This window comes from Larimichthys crocea, chromosome VII (assembly GCF_000972845.2).
Source record: "Larimichthys crocea isolate SSNF chromosome VII, L_crocea_2.0, whole genome shotgun sequence".
Lineage (NCBI taxonomy): Eukaryota > Metazoa > Chordata > Actinopteri > Sciaenidae > Larimichthys > Larimichthys crocea.
This window is the reverse complement of record NC_040017.1, coordinates 9,715,876-9,734,671: the sequence shown is the minus strand read 5'-3', so window position 1 is coordinate 9,734,671 and position 18,796 is coordinate 9,715,876. Positions and strand designations below refer to the sequence as shown.

The 18,796-nt window shown below is 39.9% G+C and overlaps 1 protein-coding gene across 1 annotated transcript; it reads left to right on the top strand.

Annotated features, from left to right (window-relative positions):
- Positions 1 to 6,467: 6,467 nt before the first annotated feature.
- On the top strand, positions 6,468 to 18,796 carry scn4ba (sodium channel, voltage-gated, type IV, beta a). The gene is made up of 5 exons (XM_010752019.3): positions 6,468 to 7,340; positions 14,838 to 15,001; positions 15,158 to 15,377; positions 15,571 to 15,700; positions 16,459 to 18,796. The coding sequence occupies exons 1-5, from the start codon at positions 7,247 to 7,249 to the stop codon at positions 16,550 to 16,552; spliced, it is 702 nt and encodes a 233-aa protein (XP_010750321.1). The 5' UTR covers positions 6,468 to 7,246; the 3' UTR covers positions 16,553 to 18,796.

The following is an 18,796-nucleotide window of genomic DNA, read 5'->3' as shown; positions in this document are numbered from 1 at the left end:
AGAGATTTTAAAAGAAAACCTTTGAGCCATTGCACTTCAGTATAAACACTTTTTAGCGGGTATTTTAAAACAAGATTAATATTAAAATAAAATACAATTATAAAAGGTTTAAAACCTACATCCTAGCTCTGTCTCCAAAGTAATACCTTTACCTCAACAGTGCCGTTTAAAACTGTAGATAGTGTTTGCACATTGACACATTTACACCAGTTCTAATATAATCACAGTGGAAAGCATGTGAATATAGTGGAAATGAGGAAAACATATAAAGCTGACTTTATTAGGATGGTATATTGGAATGTGAAGCTGTTGCAATAGCAACATGGCATGGCGATTGTGTGGTTAACTGAGAAATGTATCCGTTGTGTATTTATTTCATCACTTCTTTGTTTGGAGTGCCCTTAATGTGGAAAAAATATTCTCTAATAAAATACCTTATCACTATTTAATGTCGATTTAACATGTTACAGCATGTGAGCTTTGTTGATCTCTGAATGTCTTATGATGTTTAACTATGTTATCACAATAGGCCAGTTGTGTCACAAATTGGTGTCTCTATGACACTTATAATGTCTCAAGCTCGTTAGCTGGGTTCTACAGTTATCGGAGTGCTTCCAAATCTGGTGGCTTGGCCAGTCCTGGTTTCTGACATTGTTAAAAAAATATATGTTTTCTAACAATATGGGTGATGTTTTGTGTAATTTCCTTAAATATCAAAAGCACATCTTTGGCATCGCAGTAATATCATTTTCACAATTCACGTGATTATGCTCTGTGATGATCAATAAAGCCAATATGGTTCATTTATCACAAATAATGCTGTGAAGAACAATAACATGGTGATATGTTGATATGTTAAAAAAACAAAACAAAAAAAAAACATATTTGATTGGGAGAGCCCTGATTCTGTCACATATCTTGGGACACTGCTATCTGTGTGTGGTCATGCATGTTTAAGTTGCAGGGTTTGTGTGGTTGACCCATAAGGTGATGACAGGTTAACATTTGGGGCAAATTTAGTGCAGCTTTTACCAGGAAGGTCTCGTTGACAATATGAAGTTATATACATTGCTGTATATTGTATATACTGTGTTTCTCAATCCTAAACAAAACAAACATTAATGCTGTATCAAATACTAGACAGATTTATCATTGTGCATCATTGTTTCCCACCGCTGGCTATGAGTTTGCCCTGAATAGTTGCTCTTGTATCACTTTAAATGTTAGTGAACACCAAAATTTAATGCTTGCACTGTGCTGCTTCTGAACAAGCAGCTGTCATTACATTATGTATTTTAAATAAAGATGATTATGGAAAAAAAAATGTCACAGGTTTTTTTTTTTTTTTGTCCTTTCTTTTCATCCATTACCTCTACTGGTTTATCCTGTTCAAGGATGATTTTCCCAGCTCACACTGGTCAAGAGGCAGTATACCAGTAGTCGATCACAGGGCTGACACCTATAGACAGACATTACCTAATTTACGACTACAGCCAATTTAGAGTCCTCACGTCACCCAACTAGCATGTCTTTGCACTGTGGGAGAAAACCGACAAAGATGGGGTGGGGGGGAACTTGCAATCTCTACGCAGAAAGGCCCGGATAAGATCCCAGCTGGCTGGTGGATTCAAACCCTTCTTGCGCCGCTATGCTGTCTCATATCTTTCACCTCCCACATTTTCAATTAGTTTAACAAAAAATGATACATCAGCATGGCCTTTCTGGTCAGTCATATTGCTGTATATTTCACTTTACTGTAACAGTGTATCATCTATTTATCTTTGACACTATGGCAGCTCAAGTGTGTCATATGAGCGCGAACAAGTCTCAATCCCACAAAGGTGAGCTGTACTCTGATCTCACCAGAGAGCACAACCTGGAGCTGCTCCACTGAGAATCAGCCAGAGGTGACTTTGTGAATGTAGAGTATGTATTTTCATCTTGTGCAGACAAACAGGATTCATTTTGCTTCTGAACTACAATCATGAATAACTTTGAGTCCAGTCTGAAGGCTTATCAGACACCGACCAACAGTCCGAGGAAGTTCAAATCACTATTTCCCCGAGAAGTTATTATTATTTATGAGGTGAAAAAATCATTTTATTTTTATTGCAACAGTCTTGAGGTAAACATGGCAAAATAAAGTAAAAACATGGCATACATATTACGAAGCAACCCACCACGAGCTGTGCACTTGCACATATTTGATTGGCCAGTGCAGCACCATTTTGTATGATGATGCGATAAGTTGCGGTAACAGTTGACCCTGCATTTTTTTGTGCACCAGCTCTCTGCCTTTGCACCCATACTGCGTCAGGCCATTGGCCTCATTCGAAGGAACGAAGGGTTTGTCTGAACGCGGCCTAAGAAATGCTTCATTGATAGTCATTCTAGTTTACAGATATCGTCATTTAAAAACAACGTGGGTGCCCATTGCGCAGAGTCAACTTGATACAAAAAGTGAAAAAATAATTTATCAGTGTAACTTTTAAGCAATGCATATGTATTGTATTAATATTTAGAATTAAGCAATTTAACGTACCAACACTATTTCATAGTCTACACCACTATATTCATTTTTCGAAAGCCACAACAAAAAATAATGGCTGCGATAGTATGACACATTTCATGCACCTAAATACATAACATTGTATTAGATTAGAAGATTGTATGAAACTTTCTTGTAGTTATATACACATAGACTTGTTCCACCCCAAGTCAAAGTCTTAGCAACATCAAGTAAATCATCACTAGTTTCAAACTATCTCTTTAACCCCTAACTCCAAACCATGAAATACAAACTATGAGGCTGCAAGCCTCCAACACAAAATCTCCACCAAGAGGCCGACTGCATGTTCTGCACAGGTTTCATTACATATCAGCACTGAAGTCAGGTGCATACAACTTTAACTTCCAAAGCAGATGTCTGTGTGTGTGTGCGCGTGTCAGTATGCACCGCAGACCTGCTCTTAACTTTAGACAGGACTCACCTTTTGATGGTCCCTGTTCCCCACCGACAGATAGGATGGACGGACAGACAACAGGATCACAAACCGCGGGGACAAAACAGACAGGAAAAAAAAAACACAAAAAAAAGAGGAAAAGGACGCAAAGACAAGAAACAGAGGAAAGAAGAAGAGTTACAGACATGAAACAACATGTAAAAAGCGATAGAAAAATAAGGTAAAAAAAAGAGAGAATGGGTATTGGAGAAGACAGAATGACCTGCTCAGATGAAGAAAAAGAGGAAGGACAGAAGAAAACGAGAGGTAGAAAGAGGCCCACCCCACTTGTCCTCCTCCACTCAGGATGCTTTCTGAAATCTGCTCACTCACCGGCTGGTGCAAAGAGAGAGAGAGAGAGAGAGAGAGAGAAAGTGAGAGAGAGGGAGGGAGAGGAGGAAGGGGGAGGAGGGGGGTAGAGCAGGTCGAAGTATAGGGTGAGAGGAAGGTTAATCAGAGTGGGAGGTGGTGGGTGGGAGAGGATGGAGGTATGGAGAGAGGAAGAGAGAAGGAAAGGACTGAGAGCTCAGTGTCTCTCAGTAGCTGTTGTCGGACCGGCTCAGCTGTGTGGCTTCACTGCAGCATTTCGCTGCCTTGGCCGTCCCAGAAACAGATCCTCCACTCCCTCCCTCCCTCTCATCTCACCCCCCCCTCCTTTGCCTCCTGTCATCTCTCCTCCCTTTTGCTCCTGTCGTCCCCCTACCTTCTCTCCTTCCCTGCCGCCTGTCCACTCTTCCCTTCTCTCCCATCCTCGAACCTCTCTTTGCTCTCACCCGTCCTGATCCCTAACATCCTCCTCTCATCAGTGTAATGTCCTCTTTTGCTCCGCCTTCCTTCTATATACAGCGTCCAAGGTCACCCTGTCCAGAGGCAGGTGTGTGTGTGTGTGTGTGTGTGTGCGTGCGCGCTCACATGTGACTATGTATTGGTGTGCATATGCAAAGACACACGTGTGCATGTTTGCATTTCAGTCTCATCCTCTCTTCATCTACATGTGTGTATTTATGTATTTACCCCTAGTATCTATTCATCTACACGTAATTTGCTGCTTTAAGGCACCATATGTATCTTGCTATCTACCACCGCCCCCCACACACTCTTCAACCTGGGAATTACATCAAATACCAAGAGATGGATCACCTGACAACATGTGACTATGTACCACGCACATGCATGCGTGTACGTGTGAGAATTGTGGAGGTCAAGCATCCATCAAGTCAGTATGGATAGTTAAGGAAAAACCGGAGAAACAAATACGGGAAGTGAGGACTGGAAATCAGTATCAATCACATTTTTTCCTTTGTATTATTTTGAAATATGTCATGCACTATAAAACACAAATGATCTTTATATTTGCTTATTAAAAAAAAAACAGTATAATAACTGTCAGGCTATGAAATAATCACAAAATATGCTACAACCTACAACGTGCCAAAACTCTAGGGAGCAGGAAGTGATGCCAAAACATCTCACATTTCTGTGGTGCCAAGTCATCACAGAAATCACAAAAATGTGTTGCATGATGTCAAGACATCCCAGAAATGTTTAGTCTCAATTTCAAAAGGCAATTAGGTACTGTATTGCAGTAAAAAGAAATAGTTCCTTTGGAATATATGCCAAAGTATCAATGGCATTTATACATTTTTCTTAGAAGAAATAACAAACCAAGAGAAAAATTCTAGCACAAAGGTATGCACAGATATATGTTTAGTGGCTATCAAGTAGAGGATTCAAGTGTCTGTGTCTGCAGCTAGACGAGCAGTCAGCAGCGGTGTAGTGGGTGTGCAGAGTCTGAAGTGACTGTGGTGACTTTGTGTGCAGCTGCTCTGATACATGAATCATTTTCTGTGAAATGTGGATGGACCAAAAGGTTAAGGATCAATTATATTCCACAGTACAGTAGGTGGTGGTGGTGGTTGGGGAGGGGGCTGTACATGGAGTGCTAGAAATTTCCAGATGACGAACAGTCTACTTTTGCACTTTGATGCGAAGTCTACAGTGTGTCGAAATGTCTGTTCATCCACCAGTGTCCAACAAGTTACGCTAAATCCCTTACGTGTTTATGTTAAATTTTAGTTACAGCATTCAGTCAAATGGGAAGTTGTACTGGGTATAGAGGATTGGACCTCAGGTGTGGCCCTGATGTTGGTGATGACACTGTTGATGTGCCATGAATCCTGCAAATGAGGTCAGACTGCACATTCAAGTTGTGGACTTTGGTGATCCTTCACTGCCAATGCATTGTGTTGAAGGCTGAGGTGAGATTGATGACAGGTATGCTGTAGTCGTGCAATGTCCAGCTGGTTCCATATTTTGTAATGTTGTGTAAACCACAGACTGCTACGCCTATGTGTAAGGCATGTAAGGGTGGTTTGTGACAATTTAAATATAAAAACCCCTGGATCATAGATGAAGGTCTTGGGAAGAGTTTATGGAGGTCTTCTCTAGCGTAGTCACCATTGCTGAGTTTATGAACAGATGATGGAGGACTTGTAGACCTTGTGCTCTGTTTGGCTTGTATTTACTGATCTTCAGACAGAAGTCATGTTTTAATAAAACTTGTAAAGCGTCATGTATTCCATCAAAATGGAAGCAGAGTAATGTTGTAAGGACGCTTGTCGGTTTGCAGCAAGCAAGAGAATTATACTAACATTTCAAGAACATCGGAAAAAAAAGTCATCACAATCTACTGAAATGCTACCTTAAGCTCTTCAGGGAGTACCTCCTCTTCTAGCACTACCAACCACTGGACATGCTAAATCTATCACCCTCCAGTACTGTGACGGTACTAACATGTCCTAGTCACACTGTATCTTGATTGTTTCCCTTTTTTGTAAGTCGCTTTGGATTAAAGCGTCTGCTAAATGACTAAAATGAAATACTACATGCGGTCTTCTGTACAGATTTTGATGTAGGTAAAATGTAAAGGAAATAGGTATGTGCCTATGCTTGTACCTTACAGCAGCATTGACAAAACAAAACAAATTATAGATAGATAAATTCAGTACATCATCTTTTATCTCAGTGCTGTATATAAAACACCTTTTTTGAAACTGTTATGCGCAAGCCCTTCCAAACACAGTCCCACTAAAGAACTGAGGAGGTAAAGAGAGAGGTAAAACATGAGTCATTTGATAGAAAACTTGCCAGTGGACAAGATCACATCCTTCTAACACATTAGCCTGCCAAATCGGAGGTGCAGCCGGAGCATGAAATGGGAGACGCATGAAAGTGGAGACAGGAGTAAATGATGCAGTTAAGTCGGGGTATGTGGTATGGGTGAAGCACCCAGCCCATATCCGACTCAGAGACCCTCTTGAGTAAGGCTGACTCAGCTTTACTGTGCTGTGTGTGCATATGTGTTTGTGCGTGCATGTGCAGCAGTTATCACTCTCCCCCACCTCCCTCCCCATTTTGTTCCATCCCCTTCTTCTCTCTCTCTCTCTCTCTCTCTTCACCTCTACCTCTGCAGTACCTCTCTTGCTCATTCCTCCCTGTGCCGGCTGGGGAGACACGCGCTTTCTGCTTTTCTGCCTTGGCTGCTGGCTCTGCTCCAGCATCCCTTCGTGCCTCTTGTATGCTCTTCTTTCCCCCCCTCCTTCCAGCCCATGACTCCCCCTGTGGGGTTTGCTGGCCAGCCTGATTCCCTGGCTGTTGCTGCTTCTGCTGCTGCTGCTGCTGCTGCTGCTGCTGCTGCTGCTACTGCTGGGGCAGTGGAGCTGTCTGACGCTGTGCTGCTACGCCGCTGCTGCTCTGCCTCGCTTCCCCTCTCTGCCTTTTGCCTCACGCTCTCCTTTGCTGGATAATCGCCACAGAGGTCTGCAAGAGACGGCGACAAAGAGGACAGGAAAGGGAGGGAGAGAGACAGAGAGTCGGCGCTCTTCATTCAACTGCTGCACTCTACAGTTTGTGCTTTCCTGGGCTGGTTGGAGTGCAGTGCAGGGGAACAACTGATCAGGAGAGAGCTCCCTAAAGGAATTTATCCTCCTCTCTTTGCGCGTCCTCCCTCTGTTCATTTCTGGGACAGAGTGCAGAGGAGGAGAGAAGAGGGAGGGACTCAGAGCAGGACTTCAGACTCAGCTGCACAGCTCAGTGTCCCGCCTTGCTCCAGAGACACATAACACACACACACACACACACATTGACATATATTGGACTGACAAGACTGGCAGACAGGGACAGAAGACACAATTTCTGTACATACACATAGACAGACAACAACACAGACTGACAGACTTGGTGTCATGGCGTCAGTGGACAGCACCGGTTCGAGTGTCTCTAGTCGGCTGAGATCAGGGGATCTACTTCATGCTGGTCTGGCAGTTGCACTGCTGCTCGGTGAGTTATACTTCTCTCTTCACCTTTAGCTGCCCTGTCATTCTTCACTCCTCCACTGTATCTCTAGATTATACCAGAACATTGTACTTCTATCCCCTGCTTTCAGGCTGGCATGTGATCGGGTGAATCCTTGGTATTTGCCATACATTCACCTTAAATTAAACTTGTTTATTTGTCCCACACCTTCCTCTTTTGCCCCTCTTGCTTCCGTATTTTCTATGCAGCTCTGAGTGGGTGGTTCACAGCTGTCACAGTAAATCCATACCTTTTTTTTTTATTACTCCATACCAACATCTGCTGTTCTATTGCCTCCGCTTCAGCTGTTCTGTCACATCATTCTCCTTCCATACCTGAGGGATAAAATGTACAGTGATATCACAGGTGATGTTTACTTGTTGCTATAGTAAGGGCATCAAGGTCAATAACATCCAACCCTTGCTCATCTAAACTTGGACATGTATCTGGACAATATCTGGCTGCTGGCCTGGATGAGTGACGGCCTAAATGACTCTTCATGCTTGTACTTAATACAGTGCCATTTTAAAGGAGAAAATGAAGATGAAAGTTAAAAGAAATGTAGAAAAACTTATCTCAGAGTAGATAAAAACGCGTTCTCGCTCCAGCTTACATCTCTGTGTGTGCGTGTGTGTGTGTTTGTGGATGGTTGTAGTATTACTGGTAGTGACGTAGTGGTGCAGTGGTGATCTGTGCTTTTCTCAAACACTCCCTGATTTTGTTGTAGCACCCAATAGTGCCCCCACATATCAACATTTCCTCCTAGCTCTCAGTTCATTTCAAACTCAGCACAGTTCACAGTTGAGCTATGAAGGTACAAAAACAAGACCGAGGGATGTATGTGAAGAACGTTTCAGTGCCAGGGAACTTAATCAGATTATATTTCATTATATTCTGATGATTCATTCTTCACAAAAAAAATCCAGAAAGAAATATTTTATAGTGGCAGAATTTCTCTTAACTTGAACAAGAGATTTTTTTCTGCACTTCCACATTCCCTCTTGGGAAGTAAATGGTTATAAATAAAAAGTTTATGTTGTTTAACGGAGGCAGTAAGAAAAAGTTACAAATGTTTCACTTTAGGCAAGATAATGCTTACATAACTATTATATAAGATGAGTGATCCTCCACCAAAGTATCATTTGTCCCCATGGCCCCAGTAAGACCAATCTCACCTTAGTTTAGCATAGCATACACTAAATGCTTGTACACATGAACATGTAAAAACTAATTTAAGAAAGATGGTCAAAATTGAGGTTGTGAATATCAGGTCACACACAAAGAGACAACTGTTGAAAAAGAGCCACATCAAACACTATCTTGTCATTTATGTGGCATTTTAGTTGGAACATTTTAACACAATACTTTGGTAAGACTATTGCTCTGTGCTGAAATGTCAGTAGCACTTGTTTTGACATATCAGTTAATAAAATGTCATACATACAAGAATATGCAGCACTATGTTTTTTTCCCCCCATTTTGATAGTGTTATGTCAGTTTCAGTTGATTCCAGGGTGTGTGATCAACTGTGTAGCATTTTGGATGTCTATAATGTCTATAAATTAGAACCATTATAGATAGATAGATAGCAGTCCGGTATGCAACAAAAAAATCCAATAGAATAAAATATATTAGAAGTAGATAGATAGATAGATAGATAGATAGATAGATAGATAGATAGATAGATAGATAGATAGATAGATAGATAGATGACTTTATCCATCCCTGAAGGGAAATTCATAGCAGTCCAGTATGCAAAAAAAAAAAATCCAATAGAATAAACTATTAGTACTGTATTCTTAATTTGAGTAAAACTTATGGGTTGGTTTTTTTGTAGCGTGATGACCTGTATGATGACCACCACCAACAGTTAGATTGTGGGTATAAAACTAAATAAAATATATAAAACAGAAAACTCACAGTCACTGATAGCTAACTACAGGTTACCTGTAACTGACACAATGAAACATAAGAGTGGAAAGTCCTCTTTGAAACTGCTGATTTCTTGAAGTGGATTACCTGTTTTACTTTGCGGAGTACATTACACATTTGTCCATATTCCAGATTTTAGGAGTTTTATTCAGCAAAGTTATCCAAAAAAGTATTCCTTTTCCAAAATCAGTAATCCTGCTTTACCAGGAAGGCCATAAATGTTACCACACAATACTATTGAACACTATGCTTGCTTTGGTTATATGCATTAATATAGTGACGAGTTGGATGCCAGTCTGTATCTTCAGTTGTGTTGCTTCACCCTTGGGGTACTTGCTATTGTAATTAGTAAGTCACCTTGTTTTATTTTATTATTAATTGCTACAAGGTCTGGATAATTCTGATGCAGATGTGGTAACATGTCAAAATGGAATCAATAGAGTTGCGGCCTTAAAGTGAAATAATGCTCTAGCCCTGTATGGTTACATGGAATTTTACATCTCACTGACCACTTAAAGTCAGGCGAGTTGAAAGTGTTTTACAGGAACTTATACAGAGCTCTAGATCTGAAACTTTTGATCAAAGAATCTCATCATTCCTCATCTCCCTTCCCGATCTCATTTATAATTAATTAATATTATTTCAGTACTTAACATTACTGTCTATTTTCTGTCCATATTCTTATGCTTCTTTTTATAGATATGCACAATCCATCAATATCTTTTGAAAATGTATGCCTGAACAGAAACAGCCGTTGTCTCTTGTGCAGGGATATTTAATTATTTCTAAAAGTACTGCCTTACTACTTAACAATAAACTCCTTGTTGTAATAATTTATACTTTTGATGCAACGATCAGAGATATATGGAAAACATGACAGCAACCTCCAGTCTTATGATGTGCTGTCTGTTGCTTATTAATCCTCAAAGAGTCACTGATTATTTACATATAGATTCCACTAATGATACAAGACTCCAAACAAAGTTCCACAACATGCAAACGCACAGCTTCACCCATGGCATTAAACTACATTCATAAGTGCCGGTCTAAGGTGCCATTATGTTAGCATAAGGGATTATGTAACACCTCTTTTTGTGGAGTATAAACAGCAGAAACCATAAAGAGCTCAGCTTATATCACAGCAATAACCTGTAAGATTTTATTAATAGTTAGCATGTTTACGTGATAATTTCCCCTGCATGTTGTTAATTGTTTGCGTGGCTATCATATTACATAAGTGTGTATGTGTACGAGCAGTGTAAACGTGACCCAACCTTGGCTGCTGTTGATTGAGTTACTTAGCTGCTGCTGGAATTCTCTTCCGTCATTCACCTTGGAGAGGACATCTTACTCCCCTCACCTCTCCTTCGTCATCCCTCATGACCGTTTTCATCACTTCCTACACACTTTTCCTCCTTCATTACCCCTGCTCCCCCATTCATCTCTCCCGCTGTCCATTCCCTCCCTTCTCTCTCTCACCCATCCCATCCCTTCTTTCTCTCTCTCTCTCTCTCTCTCTCTCTCTCTCTCAGAGAGGTAATAGTGTCCTCGGTCAGTTCTCTATGGGTTCACTCGGAAATACATTAACCCTTCAATCTCTGGCCTACTTTAAAAAAAAAAAAAAAGAAAAAGAAAAAAACTCACCTTGACAGTCAGCCAAGGACATGTGCGCACACACACACACACACACACACGGACACACATATGTTCACATATTGATGTTTCCAAACTGGAGCAAAGAGATATTTGATAGTGGAGCTAAAAATATCATACATAATAGCCTATTACTCATGTAAACACACACACACACACGAGCCGCACATACATGACTAGCATAGTATTTCATTACTATAGTATGTTGATCTGTGGGTGCTGTCAGGACAAATTGTAAAGAAAGAAGAAGAGTAGAGAAGAGGAAGGGGGTGGAGAGAAAAAAAAAGGATAGTAGAGAGCAGAGGTGTAAAACGAGGGAGGTGTGAAATCTATTTCTAGGCACGAGGGGGGACACTCCTGTCGGATATGTAAAACATCATCATGCTCCCAGTGAGGACAGACGCACTGCGTAAGCCATTTAGAAGGGAGAGTCTCCCTTGTCTTCACTTGATTCACTATCCATCATTATTCCCTCCAGAACACTTAGTGTTTGTTAGTTACACAACTTGGTCAATGGCATTGTGCCAGTAATTACTGATAGAAGCTAAAAGATCGTTCATTAATCTAGTTAACAGTTTAAAAGGGCTCACTAAGGATTCGGACTGGCAGCTAGCTACCTAACACATTTCAATTGATTCCAACAATGTACCACACTGAAAAAAGTAAAAAAAACAAACATACACAGACCAGTTCCCTACATCTTAGTTAAAGCATCCCAGAGGAATCAGTTCTGAGAGCAAGCAAGACAGAAAGATGGAGAAAAAACAAGAGAGTGAGAGAGAAAGTGCCTAGCACTGCAAAATAAATAAATAAATAAATAAATAAATAAGAATAGTGAACCCATTAAAAGAGAGCAAAACTAGAATCAGAATAGAACAAGGAGAACTCAAATGTTGCTACTGAAAGTGGAGGAACGATGACTTCAGATGAGAGGTAAAAATATATTGGATGTTAGAAGACAAGAGGAAAGGGCAGAGACTAAGACGACAAAAGAGCAAATTCTACTGCAGCCAAACCAAACCACCAACTGACCTTATTCTAAGGACTTCTAATGCAGCATTCACATTGTTCAGCATTGTTATTAAGAATTATTTGTTTCGTCTGAGTGCATAAATCTATCTAGTTTTTTTTTTTTTTTTTAAGTACGATACTTTTAAGACCAGACAGTTGAAAAGGTCAATTAAATTCATGCACAGAAAAAGTTCATTGCTGAGATATTGGGTTTGTTCAACACATTATCTTTTCCCGGTCTATTACGAAATCCTTAAATACTGAATTATTAATGAATTTGATGACCAAGTTGGGGATGGCAGCAGTCACATTTACGTTTGTGTTTATGTGAGTATTTGAAACAAGTGTGTTATTGTAATAATCTAAGAGAAAAATAAGAAAAATGTGGTCATACTGTATTTATCTTCCTCACTCATTGACTAATTAACACTATAATGCTGATTACACAACACACTAAGCGTGCCACACACTGCAGGAGATTATGACCAACTAATGACCGGGTCATTTATGAACTGTGGACAAGTGGGTTTGTCTTTTGTTAAACATACCAAACAATGTTATCACATCATTAAAGTGCCAGAGCATTTAACGCCTCATGTATGTATGTATGTATGTAGTATGATGACCAGAGGGACTCCGGTGTTTTACTGTTTTGTTGATGTCTTCGCAGAGCTGCAAAGCAGGTGCTGTGATGTAAGTCCTTCACAAACACATAGGCATACATATATTCTAACACTGTTTGCACCATGTCCAAGTGCAACATGATCCTGAGCAGATCAGTGTGGAGAAGAGCATTTATAAATAGTCCCTGAGTGTGTGAGAGACACCAGAGCAACAATCTGAGAATTAGACCAGCTGTCCAACATAACCCCACATAACATAACCAGCATAACCTGTCCAGCCAGACCTGAATACCAATACCAGATGAACTCTCTCTTTTGGAAATGAAAGAGTTACCAGATGTTTTCTGCTTTGAACAACAATGTCACGGGACACAAATATGTTTTGTAATAAAATCTATTGATGATTCTGTTTTTAGAGCATTTGTTTTGGTTGGTTTATAAATCAGTTACTGTACAAACTGGTCACCTTGTGAGAAATCAGCAGAGACAGAGATGGTCACTACGCATAACTTGTATTCCAGTCATAAATTCACTGATATGTTGCATTTTTCTAGTGTTTTATTTGAAGTTTTTATATCTATGAGAACATACATCTGTGGTATTAAGAACCAAAATTCATCTTGCGGTTCTATCTGGAGCTCTAACAAAGAATAGGGCGTTTTGATCATTTCCCTGTCGAGTACAAAATCCTTAAAAACTGAATTAGCAATGAATCATTCACACGTTCACATTTACACATTGCATGTACGTGTTCTTGGGAGTATTTGAAACGAGCATGTTGCTGTCATAATCAGAGACAAGACTGAAAAACCAAAGTTATGTTGGATTCAGCTGATTGGATTCATGCTACGGGGCCTGAGGCATATGAAAACAGAGAAGAAAAAAGAGAGAAAAAATATATAGTCACAGAACAATAATGATCTGTTCATGAGTTACCAGACGTTTTCTGCTTTGCTCAATAATGTCACAGGACACCGATGCAATAAACTGGATGGATGTTTTTGTTGTGATAATCAGCCAGTTACCTTACAAATAGTCTGGACACTACTTAGTGTGAAACCAGGAGTGGGGAATTCATAGATGGATAGAAATGAATAAATCAGCAAAAAATAAAGAGGGCACTAGTGTTTGTAACTGGTAGCTTATGAGAACTGGAATTTTGTTAATATTTACAAAGTTTTGTATCATGTTTATAAATAGTATATAATATGCAGAACATAGTACAGATGTGCCTATAAAAAGCATATGTTCAAAAGAATTCATGAATGGGGAAGAATGTGTGCATTTTAAATTATGAATATATCAACCATCAGAGGACAATTACTCTTTCAGGCATCTTTACATCCTGATAGAATCTGTGGCATTGTGTCCTCCACAACATATTTTCCACATTCCCCTTCTGCTTGGCCCCACTAGCACCGTGTAACTAGAATGGGACTGCACAAAAAGCCATGGAGGGGGCTTACTGGAAGAAGAACAAAATATTAGGTCGTTGCATTTTTCACATAACTAGCATTAGGACTTGGTGACTAGAAAGACGTGATACTCTCTCCAAATCTGAAATGAAAAAACTTAACTGGCGCCAGCAACATTGGCATCAGAGCAGGAAAACAACCTATTTTGCTGCATCAGAGTAACAACCACCCATTGTTACTCTGCACTACTACTTTGTTGCACTTAATTTGTTTTGTCTTGAAAATAGTATACATTTCATTTATACAAAAATGGAGTAGTGAAAGACAGATAGTTGTCATATCATGAGCTTGACTTACATCAGGCTAAGTAAGCTGCTTAGATTTGTAATGCCATTATTCATCAACTGCACTCACATTTCACAGTAATCCAAGCCCATCCCAGCATACAAACATTACTTTATCCTCTTGCCACAACTGTGGCTTAGATTGCAAAGTGGACTGTCTAATCAGAGGGTTGTAGGTTAGATTCTTGGTTCTGCCAATGTCCTCGAAGCATCGGTGAGCATAGTATCATGGTGAGTGCTTTGGATAGGAAGCACTGCTGCATTTGGCATCTTGGCATGGCAGCATACAGTATAAGAGTTTGAGTGGTCAGTAGACCTGCAAATAAATAAAGTCCATTTACCTTGTCATTTATTATCTAAAAAAAGATTAAAAGTAACCAGAACTATAATTAACCAATGTTGTTTTTATCTTTAATGTATATATGCCGCTCTACTATCTTTTCCTGTTTTATGTCTGCATCTGTTTTCTGGTTTTCTTAACTTCTCCCTTCTGTCGTGTTTCAGGTGTATGGAATGTCGGTGGACTGGAGGTGTCGACGGATAAAGTGCCTTCAATCGAAGCGATGAATGGCTCCACAGTTCTTCTGCCCTGCACCTACTCCTCCTGCATTGGAATCAAAAACCTCTACTTCAACTGGCACTATAACGACAATGGAACCATGATCAAAGTACAGCACACACAACGCACTGTACAAACACCAAAAAATTTTTTGCCTTGTTGCATGCCTACACTATACATTTAGGTTAACAAATCCTGATGTAGAGCTATCTCCGTGTATCTAAAGTACATACATGTGTATGCTTATGTGTATATATGTGTGTAGTTATGCGAAGCGGTGATTCCCATTGAGGGTGTGGAGCCCAAGGTCAGCGTGTACCATGAGCGCGTGGAGTTTGTCGGCACCTCGAAGAAAAACAACATCTCCATCCTGTTGTGGAACATCACCTTTGAAGATGAGGGACAGTACATCTGTTTTGCCAGGAACCCAAAAGAGAAGAACCGCAACCACAGTGCGATCTACACTCTTATAGTGGTGGACCAAAGTATGTGACACATGCATGCACACTTGCATACACCTGGCACACAAAAACTTGTACTTGTAATTTCAGACATTTAAAAAGTCCTGAGAGTCTTGCTGCTAGTGTTTTATCTCCCTCTTTCTCTGTGTTGCTTACACTATCTCTCTCTATCCTTGACTTTTTCCCTCGCAATGTCTTCCTCTCTCTCTCTTTTCAGTGAAGGAGGTTGACAACACTTTGACAACCATCATTGTCTCAGTGCTGGGCGGAGTCATTGGCTTAGTTATCATCATCATGGTGATAAAGGCCTTGGTTGTTCACTTCCTACTGAAAGATGATGAGAAGAAGTGAGTAAGATCACAAGACATTTTCTTCCTGTATTTCAACCTTAGATTCTTCTTTCTGTCACATAGTAACATGCATGTACGTTTTTGTTCATCTTCAACACATGCATTTTTCCAGAAACCCTGCGCATCGAGCTATTATTTTTATGATAATGTGAGAGTAAACTCAGACATGCATCATCGAGCAGCGTAATTGCTGTTTGTATTGCAGAACACTAGCGAGGGGAGAGAGAGTATAACATGCCCCTCAATAATGTGACTGCAGATGAAATTATCAAAATGTTTTGATTTGATTATGCTTCAACTGACTGCATGAAATGCAGTTTCATGTCAATTGTCATCCTCGCTGGGTTAGTATGAGACTGGACTACTCTTGTCCATGGCAATGTGACAAAAAAAATCACTAAATGTGACGATTTATAACAGGTGCAGACTCACTGTAAAAATAATATTAGGCGACTTGGTATGACAGCAGCTAACAAACAACAGAGAGACCTGCCTGTCTAACAGAAAAAGAAAGACAAAGGGCATTCTTTGTACACATCTATCAAGGCAGGCATCTTATGCAAGGCAGGCATCTATTTATGTAATATGATACTAAGTTTACACAGAGAGTGGCAAGGGGCATCAAGTTCTCAAATTCTTTGATATTTGTTTCAGTGAAATATTAATTCAATATTTCCAGTGAGTGTCCAACACTAGATTTTCATTTGGCATCTACAAGTTTACATTTTAACCTTTGGTTTCTCTATCCCCTGCAGTAAAGAGTGCCTGGTGAGCTCCTCAGGGAATGACAACACAGAAAATGGACTTTCAGGAGCCAAAGCTGACAACAAAGGGACACCAAAGGCATGAGCGAAATGCAAAGTATGTCTGTATGTTTGTATATATGTCAGACAAATGTACATGAGAGGAAATGCTGTTATCAATGGACTGTTTTATCTTACTAGTGGCTAACTAATACAACATGTAAATGTATATTTTAATTCATGCTTGAGATTTGGGGAGTGTGGAATGTGCACAGGCCTGGATCATTTTCTCATCGACATGACAGCCCATTTGTTAGACAGCGTATAGCCTCTGTTATCGAATTCTGCTCTTTATCTAACTGGAACCGAACACCATCTTTACAGCAGAGCCTGAAGTCAACTGTCTCTGCCTCCAATTACATATACGTGTGCTCTTCATACCCTCTGTGACTTTGCCTAATTTAGGTTACGTCTTCAGTAGAAATTAAATTCTTTTTTAAACTTTGAACCCTCTATAACCAGATTTAAACGAGGAATGTTTTACAAAGCAGGTCCTCAGCTGTCTTACGTTCTTTATTTAAAGACTACCTTTGAATGTTCAATCTCCAAAATACCTATTTGTTGCTTTTCTCGGTTAAAAAGCTACAATCTCAGATTGCATTTGGGACTTGGAGTGTACAATCCTCAACTCAAAGTCAAACTTGGACCCAAACATACCTGACCAGTGGGAACACACACTTTAATGTGTGCCATGCTGAACTGCCACAATCTATGAACTGTCATATGAACTGAAGAACAGCTCTCTTTAACCCTCACTGGACACTTCACCACCTGTAAACCCAAACCAGAGGACCATTCAAGAGTTCTGTTTACAAAAGCCAACATTTCTATGGTCATGATGAAATAAAATTTGTTAGATGGCATTTTAACTTTTAGGGGTCAGGTACTGATTGAGTAGCTTTTAGTCCTGGTCTAACCATCAACCTCAACTACTGTACGCCAGCCTGAACGCCAACTTGCATGTTTACTGCTAGGTCCAGGTTTGACACACTGATGAGGTGGTACATTAATGTTGAAGCAGATTTTGATCAACTACCAGGCTAGCTAAGGCTGACACCTGGGCTTTTCTTAGGTGAGTGAAGGATCCAGTTCTGCACAAGTTTTAATTGTTTTGCTTTAGATGAAACACAGGTGCCTGTTTTGCTTCTGCTCCCTCTGCTGGTGGGAGGATAAAAACACAGAAAAATGTATTAAAAACACACACACACACACACACACACACACACACACACACACACACACACAAAAACAACCAACCCTAACCCTCATCAAAGACAATCCCCAGACTACCCAGCTCCCTATAGAAAGGAATGAACTTAATCATGCTGCTTCTGACAAATAACCAATGCATTTTTAGCATGTGCGCATTTTATATAACTTCATGTAAGTATATGTTGTCTAGCACTGCAGTACAGGAACATTTCTGTGTGTCTCTGTTTGGTCCCATTTAACCCTTCACATTAACTTGAGCCCACTGAAGCTCTGTCAACGCTTGATTAGCGCCTCTGAACACTGATAACATTTCTTACCCCTTTAACCAGGTCAGTGTGATTGAAAAGTGACTCTTCTTTTAGAGTAATGACCTGCAGGTATTCATGGAAAAGGAGGATGACATGCATTTTACACAAAGTAACAACATTTTAGTATCTCTAACTTTGAATCTCACAATTGAACAACTGTGCCGGAGACGTTTAACAAGTTGGCACTTTGCTCAATGGCGTCAGCCGCATTTACTGTACGTGGGGAGAGCAATATAATGTGATTCTCCGGATATCAATTTACTTCCACATTTCCATGCTTGTATGCAGACTCTAACTGGCTAATTTCCAACACAAACTCTCTCTGATAACCATAAGAAAACACTTTTACACATACATGTATTTAGTGCTGCGATAGTCCAAACAAGTCCATTGATACTGGCTCAGTAATATGGGGAGCACAGCATTTGGACAGATCACTGTAAAATAATGTAAAGAATGTGTTAATATCCCAATAGGCAAGTGGTTCATTTTACTTTGCCAACTGTCTTATTCAGTGTGACTCTACAGCCGGCCAATACTTTCAGTGTTTAGCTCAGTTCAGATTAACTAACAACTACTTACTGTGACTGTATTTTAATGTTTTGGGCATTGAAGATTACTAGAAGTGTGTGGTGGGTCTCTAAATAGTACTGGTGTCTTAGCACTAAAACTGTATTGCTTTTATTTAAGCATATATGTCCAAGAGTTTGGAGGGAGCTGGAATTGTTGAGATTAAATAAGAAAATGAATCATATATATATATATATATA

Excerpts from the sequence above, each read along its gene's own strand:
- scn4ba (XM_010752019.3), top strand. The coding sequence starts at position 7,247 with ATGGCGTCAGTGGACAGCACCGGTTCGAGTGTCTCTAGTCGGCTGAGA. Across the intron at positions 15,378-15,570 it reads TCTTATAGTGGTGGACCAAA|TGAAGGAGGTTGACAACACT; the intron begins GTATGTGACACA and ends CTCTCTTTTCAG. Across the intron at positions 15,701-16,458 it reads CTGAAAGATGATGAGAAGAA|TAAAGAGTGCCTGGTGAGCT; the intron begins GTGAGTAAGATC and ends TATCCCCTGCAG.